The 8,318-nt window shown below is 35.7% G+C and overlaps 1 protein-coding gene across 2 annotated transcripts in view; it reads right to left on the reverse strand.

Annotated features, from left to right (window-relative positions):
• PDE1A (phosphodiesterase 1A) overlaps positions 1-8,112 on the reverse strand; it is a 76,260-nt gene extending 68,148 nt beyond the window's left edge. The window contains exon 1 of one of the 2 annotated variants that reach the window (XM_027731522.2): positions 7,936-8,112. In XM_027731522.2, the coding sequence (XP_027587323.1) occupies positions 7,936-7,991 (56 nt within the window). In that variant the 5' untranslated portion in view covers positions 7,992-8,112. The remainder of the gene's footprint in view (positions 1-7,935) is intronic. The other variant, XM_039388020.1, reaches the window with a different exon arrangement.
• Positions 8,113-8,318: the final 206 nt, after the last annotated feature.

Below are 8,318 nucleotides of genomic sequence, written 5' to 3' on the forward strand. Positions count from 1 at the left end.
GCATAAAAGGTCTCTAAGATTTTATTGCCGTAACAGATTGAGAATAGTCATGTCGGAGCGCAATTTCGCTCTGCAAAGATAATGTGCAAATGACAATGAATCAGATGGATATCACCTTTTTGGGCAGCCAACACCCTCTCCTAGTTCAGCAAATGACAGCAACTGCTGAAGACTGTCTCTGTGCTTATATGGCTTGAACAGCAGCGTAAGGACCCTGGCTGGCTATCTGCTCTGCAGTGTTCAATAACACTCCATTTGACCATACTAGGAAGTGAGCCTTCTAAGCCATTTTATATATATCCCAGCTCATTATTTCTGTGGGTTTTGAGGTTTTCTTAATGCCATATTTCATGATTATTGATGACTAAAAGTTCAATTGTAAGCACTTGTGGACTCTATACGATTTTCGAATTTATTTAAAGATTCACAGACATAATTCAGAAAACCGTTTGAGAGATTTCAGCACCAACATTATCCAGAGATTTCCATTTTGTGAAGTAACACAAAGAAAGAGGAAAAAAACCCCACATTTCTTACCATTGAGAGGATACACCTAAAAAAAATACAGAAAAGAAAAACAATTGCAAAACACTCAAATGAAAGGTAATTGAAAACATAGCTGAAAACTTTGGTCCAGCTTATTAAAAACTTGGTAGTGCTGAAGTTATTAAAAGTAATTTCATCTATTAAAAAAATATATACACATTGAAGTAAAAAAGGCACACTCCCCATGATGTTGGGGAATAAGACCAAGTAATGAAGAAATCTAAATCTGTCTTTTTAACCTATAAGGCAAATGCAAAAGTTGTTAAAATTTGGATTTCCTTCCTTTTTAGAAAACCTGTGATGAAATGCCTGATTGATTAACTGAGAGCATGCAAGAAAGTTAGGTAAAACATCTCCTCTAAAATAAAAAGCTGAGGAACATGAATGAAATGTGAACAAGACAGAGTAGAGACACTGACATTTAATACAGTAACTACACTAATACTTCATATTTTTATGAAGAAACTTGCTCAAGGCTCAGTAACATTCAATTAAAGTGAGATATGCAGGAATAGCTAACAGTAACAAAAAAGCAGGCATATGTGCACCCAAAACAAAAAGATACGATCCATGGCTTAACTGTTCGGAGAACAAAGCAGTATAAGTAGTTTGTATAATTAATCTTCAGTTTTTATTATCTCTGAATTTTGCTGCCTGACAAATGTGATTCTAACTCTGCATATATCAGAATAGATCTTAAAAACCTGCTAATGTTCTACTCGTGGATACACGTTAATGTATTCTAAATGAAGAAAAAATGTAAGTAAAAAGCAACATAATAATTTTCCTCCCGTAGATTCTAGATCAGGTATTAAAGCAAGGCATTTGTATTATGGTGAATTGGATTTAATGTGAAGTTAATCCAGGGAGTAATTTAAAGTATGCTTTGCCACAAAATACCTGTTTTTTACTCTTGTTTTCAAAATGCACTAGTATTTAAATACTTGATTAGGCTTTTCATTCACTGTGATTATTATTGTGAGGTCACATCAGCTGTATTTAGTTTAAATTTTAATCCAGAATAGTTAACCTCAGACTCTTCTCTGGAAAACCTTTACTAAAGTTCTAATGGGAGGATCATTAAATGAACACAAAACAGCAGAGTAAGATATTCTTGCAGAACAAAGAAATAAACCTTACCCAAATGATCTCACAAAATGACAACAATAACTCTCAAAGAGGATTCATCAAAATAAGATCTATTTTGTGTTAATAGAGTTGGAGTTGCTTACTCAGTCACAGGTATTCTGCTAGATTCTGATCTATTGAAACAGATCTTGGCACCTCCACCACAAATATGATTACAGAAATGACATTAAAATTTACTAAACTTTCACAACTTCATTTATACTATCTAGTTGTCTGACATGGATTGAAATTATTTTTGCAGTAGGAGGAATTAATTAATTTCATTCAGAGGCAGAATAGCTTGACACGCAGATACATATTTGATTATACTTGATGTGAGCCCCCCAAATCTGACAACATACAATTTAATCATAGGAATAATTCCTTTGAGAGAAGGATTTCTGGCTTTTACTCCAGTGACTTACCTCCTCTTATCACAAACCAGACTATCCTAACATTTTAAGGCTGAAAATCCAGGCTGTGATTCTTTTCCATTAATTATCTTAACCTCACAAGTCTAGCTGCATTGTGCTCCTAGAGTCCCTTTTCTTCAGAAGCCTATGAAAGCTGCCAAGCTAAGAGATGCAATTTTTTTTTAAACACCAGTACTCAGTGTTTCATTTATCTCAAGGATACCTAAATACAAGTGCAAAGATTACAGCAACAAAACCTATACCTTTTCATCTGCTTTACCATTCATCTTTCCATCCATTTCCAGCTGCCTCCAGCTCTGACCAAGCATAGGCACTTCTCTGCTCTCTCCACCTGTTCCTGTAATGGCTCATGGATGCCCACCATCCACTTTCATGTTCTAGTTGTGCTCCTTAACCTCTTTAGCATTCCCTCTAATCTTAGCACCAGGCATGTGAAACACAAACTTTGCCCCTATAGGCTTCCTTCACTTAGGTCCCTTGACACTTTTGCTCTAAACCGAGTCTGGTCCTTTCTGGTTTTATTTCTTGATGTTTGGTTGAGGGGTTTTTTTCCTGCCATTCAACTCCCTTCACTCAAACAGCCATGCCAAAAAGGTGAACTGAGGAGCACCATCATTAGGAGGTGGAACTCTCCCTCACCTTGCCTTTCATTTACAAAATATACTACCCATAGCTGTGTAGTTCCCATTGTGAAGAATTTTATTAATGCACAGCTGCAGTTTAAGTTTAGAATGCACCATTTGATCAAACTTCTTCAAATGTTTACCTGCAATGCTAGGAAAGAAACACACTTGCAAGTATATAGCAGACAAGTCACTAGGCTAGGCAGCTTCCTACAGATTTGTCTTATGAGACCTTTTCTAATGATGATGCAGGTATTCATTTTCAACATTTAATTGATGCAAAACAAGTAAAGATGAATCTCCCTTTGTACTGTAAGACTGAAGGCAACTGTTTCCTAATCCCAATCACTCTACAATATAATGCTGATGTCAGTAATAGTGTTAGTCATCACACATTAGAATTTTAGGTGGCATGAATCTCACAGAACACAGAGGAGTTACATTAGTTTAAAGAGCACACATGTTTTCCAATGTTTTGGTATAATGGCACGAAAAAACAAAATGAGTGTTTTCTAAGTGAAGAGTATCTGCATTGATTTTTATTTTTTTTTTTTTAGTTCACCATATATTCAAAATTTCATTACAAAGCCATTGAACAACTTCAGTTATGAAGACAGAGTAATTTGGAAATACATGAATACCTCATACATGTAATAAAAATGCATGGATTAACAGTTCATGAAGGATATTTTACTGCTGTCACCAATGATGCACAATTCATGCTTTAAATGCACTTAGTTCATTTGCAATGCTCTTCAGAAATATTTCAGTCCTGAAAAATTCTAAGGCAGCTGAGCCAAGCAACTGGTGTCAGCAAGGTAGGACTCTGGGACTTGCAAGACACAACAGCTCTCCCACGCACAGAAGGATTCATTACACAAGTATTTCTCAAACAACATGACTACCAAGCTGTCTCTTACTATATCCATAGCTACATATCCTGGAACTTCTGACTTAGCCCTAAACTTCGTTGGGAAGAACCTTTCCTTTCCTCATCCTTTCATCCTGTTATATACCAAGAATCAGCTTGATGAAGATAGTTGGTTTCTGTTGAAATATTTGGTAGCCTCTTCCAAGCTCCAAATTATAAATTTGGCACATGCCAGAATGATTTTGAAATTACATTAAGTATTCTAAGAGGAAAACACATAACTTCTAAAAAAAATAATTATTTGATTTTGCAAGCTTTTTATGCATGCTTCATTAAACTCCAACAGACTTCTACTAGCAGAAGGCTTAAAAATTATTTTAAACTACCAGTTTTAGGTGTCTTATGAAGCAATCCAAATTTTCCTTTCATTGGTAGTGGAATAAATGCTACCTTAAGCCTCAATGTGTTTTTCGGTAGCAGCCCTTATAACACTGTAAATTTAACACATGCTAGGCCTTGATGTGCTTTGGAAATTAGAATTACTTTTTCTTCAGATTTTCTCCAGTGTTTTCTTGTGATAAATAAGGTCGGGTTTGAGTTGCCTTCCTGAATCTTGTCAGCACTTCCCAGTCCCACATTTGTAGAACTGTGGCATTTTTCCAAAACACATTGTCTCATAAATCTTATTAAACAGAAAAATCTTTAAACAGTATTTTGCAGACCTACATCAGTGAATGAACATGGAAACTTTTCTTATATAAATAGTATTATAGGAACTCCATAAAAGTCAGGAGGTTTTTCAGACCTTTTAGAGATTTTTAATTTTAAAAAGAAACTAAGATAAATATGTCATGATAATCCTGTTCACAATGCTTACAGATTCTCTATTTATTAGACCTGTCATTGCATTTAACTAGCTGCTCACAATAATTAAAGAGATAAACCCTGCTGTAAAATGGATTAATGGTATTGCATTCTCTCTATTAATAAAAATAAAGTCCCAGCAGTTCCTTTACTGTTTGATTAGACAGTATAATTATGTGGTCTGTAAGTTCATTTACAGCATCCATATAGAACTGGACTGTTTTTATTTAGCTTTTAGATTTAGCTATCCTTCTAAAATTTAAAATAAGAATGTCTAATTTTGCAATAATGTTGTAGACGTTCTCCTAAAGTCCCAAATTCTATTCCATATTCAGATTTGACATAATCTCAATATTTTACATTTATGTTTACAATTAATGCCATAGGCATCCATATCACTTCATACAGAAAACAAAAGCACAAAAGCTTTGTAGACCTTTCAATATATCCCAGGAAGAAAACAAAAAATGTAGATTTTATTAAGTAGGCTATGAGTGTGGATGTTTTTCTCAAGCAAAATTTCACTGGAAATTGTATAGTATCAGAAAACCTTCTGGGTATGAATAATGGGCATTTTCTTATGAAAAGCAAGCCTGTATTTTGCCAAAAAGCTTTTATCAGTAGAGCACATAACAGTGGAAGCATTATGCAGTCACATTACTTTTTTCTGAATGTTCAGAGTGGTACACGACAGAACAGCTTTATGTTTTCAGCAGTTGATTCTCACATGCATCATCTGATAAGGATCATCTGATAAGAACTGTTCTGTTGCTCTGCATCAGCAAGCACACTAGACCTCTGCTTAGCTGACGTAACTATAGATCAGCCAATTCCTGAATGTCTGTTTTATCAGGGGAACTCTCAGCAGCCCAACAACAAACCATACTCTGATCCTAGTTCCTAGTCTTAATGATTTTTGAATCTGCTTCACTCATGGACTCTCAGAGTAGGACACCAGAATGGAACAAGGATACCCAACTATGAAAATAAGCATTTTAATTCGTGATTCTGCGGTTTCTTTGTGTGCATAATTAAGGCAATTAACTTATTTTTTTCAGAAAGGAGCAGGTAGTAAAGCACTGACAGAGAAGGAGGAACAAAAATCATATATGTAAAAATTCTCAAGAAAAATAAATGAACCTATTAAGTTCCTAATTATGTTCTAATCAATAAATTATTATCAACATTATTTTAAATCACTGTGAACATGTCTTCAGCTCCAACAAAGTGTGGCAAATTCCAGATTTTTTAAGATCAGACCACCTAGTAAGAGCTATTTGCACATAAATATATGTATTATAACTATAATATCTAAGCTAGCTCCACTTTCAAGAGAAAAGAATAATTACCCACTTATATCAATAGATTTGAAATTTAATCTAGTGATCCAGTTGACTCGATGGAGCCAGCTAGACCAGACAGAAAATTGCCATCTCAGAACAGGAGAGATGTCTTGTACAGGACACTTTTGTCTTCTACAAAAGTACCTGATCTAAAGATTTGCTCACTGCAATAGATTGGGATTTCTGCATTTTATACCCCTTTCTCAGAACTACAATAAATATTAATTATTATATTTAGCAAGTATTATTTCCATACTAACAATGTAGGTTTAGAAGTCAAGTTTTCTAGATCGGATGACTGGATGGATTAAAAAAAGACAAAGCTTCTGGAGAACTGGAGCATATTGTGTCTACGAGATAGAAGATGTAAAGTTTCCTGAAGGCAGAATGTAGATTTTTGTTATTGTTTTGTTCAGTCATTTTCTGACAGAATGATAGAAAATTTCAGCTTCAGTTCTTTGTCTTTCAGGAGGCACACATCAATTGAAAATATCTATAAATGTCAGAAAGAAACACTGTATTAAACTGCTTGAAGAATCATACCTCAAAAGGTCCCTTGAACTTTAACCTGTCTATCAATACAGATAGCTGGCCATTGGTACCAGCTGGAGAGCTCATAAAGCTGAAAATGTCTGGGACCTGTTCAACCAAAAAAGAAAAACATGAAGAAAACTACTGCCACAGTAAAAGAATAATTTTATTTTCATGCCTTTTGTTTGAGATGTATTTCTACAGATTACTGTACAGGACACACTTCCAAGGAATTGCATATACCTGGTGTACTGGAGGAATCGGCTTCCTCCCACTGACCCAACAAACAGTGCCAGATGTCACTCTGCTGCCTGTGTGCTTTCTCAAATGAGGTCAAGGGAAAGGAGCCAACCTACAGAGCAATTCAGTCTATCTTCACGTTGGAAGTTTGGCATACATTTCAGCTCTGATATTATGTTAAAAGAAAACCTTAAACAAGACTTGGAAACGTATTAACAAAATGGGTAATCGACCATAGAAATGGGGGGAAAAAAGAGCAGCATTGATAATAAAGCTATCATGTACCACAACTGCTACCAGTGCCCATCTCAAGCAAGGAAATGGATAAATAATAACAGAATGGTCCCTCTTATACTGATTTTGCTCTAAACTCTCAGCATTTAAAGCCATCCAAACAGTTCAAAGTGCAACATTTGTATGTTTGAAAGTCATCTCATTGGAAATGCTTTATGTCTGTTTTTCTGTCTTGTTCTCTGAAATAGAAGAAAAAGCAACATAGGCACAGAACTATGGAGGGGATTACAAGTTGATTAAATGTACACAGAATACAATAAAAGAGATAGATTTTCCATTTTCAACAGCCAAAAAACCAAATCAACTTCTTAAAAAAGCTGCTTAAGTCATCTGTGAAGCTTTCTATATAGTAAAGAATTGAATTATGGTTTCCTGTTCCGTTATTTGTTGTCTTTGGTCACTACCCAGGTGCATGGAAAACTTTTCAAAGTAATGTTTATCCCTGAAAAAAGAAAATTCTTGATAGCTACAAACTGGCTAGCTCCTTTAGAAGGAAGAAGAGGATTTGCTTAATGTGGTTCTGGCACACAAAACATAAATCTGGTCTCAGAAATAAATGCTACATATTCTAGTCCTTTGCTTCTTTCACAAATTATATGCTGCCAGAATTGACAGAAGATTTTACAATCCCCAAAATGCAACGCCTTCTGTGTAAAAATATACATCCTCATTTTTAGTTATCAGCTTTAAAAGTTGTGTGGCTTTGCTTCTTTAGTACTGTGAACAAGACAAATTCTGAATGGCATGCCATTTATTAAAGTCCCTGTCAAGAACAGCATCTGCATAGCCAGATTGGGAGGCTGGAGACCTCGGTTATGTACATTTTACCCACAACAGTAAGCAATTACGTGTACAAGCAGTTCCATTAGCATCCAGAGGAAGACAATGTAAATACAGATTTGTACAACTTGGCCTCAGAACAAAACAAAAACAAAAACGGGAGCTTAGTTTCTGATCGGTCATCATATATATTAAATACACATTATGCCCAGAAACAGCAGGCTCAAATCAGTTATCTAAGACAGGCATCCTGCGCCTTTGGATGCCCTGGAGTATCTCACCTGATTGCCAGCTGCTGCTCCAGGAGAGCACAGGTGTCCTGATGGTCCTGTGTCATATCTGCCAGCCCTGGGTGGATGTCTCAGGCACCCTTAGGTGTCTCAAATGGCACTAGATATTTTTATTCAAGTGACTGATGTAAGCCTAGCCTGCCAATTCTTTACAGGTAAAGCAGACACGCTTCTTCAGACAGAAGATATTCAGTTCAGAAATCACTGAAATCTACTCGAAGATAAACAGGAGAAGGGTTACATTTCTTCAGAGACAGAGAGTGTGTGGGATGGTGCTACTGCTGCAGTATGACATAAAAAGCCTGGTCTCGTACGTGTGTTGTAAGGAGAACAGAAAAAAGAGAGAAAGCCAGAGAGACAGAGACAGAGAAAGC

Source organism: Pipra filicauda, unplaced genomic scaffold (assembly GCF_003945595.2).
Source record: "Pipra filicauda isolate LSUMZ 115617 unplaced genomic scaffold, ASM394559v2 scaffold5_size6683894_pilon, whole genome shotgun sequence".
Classification (NCBI taxonomy): Eukaryota; Metazoa; Chordata; class Aves; order Passeriformes; family Pipridae; genus Pipra; species Pipra filicauda.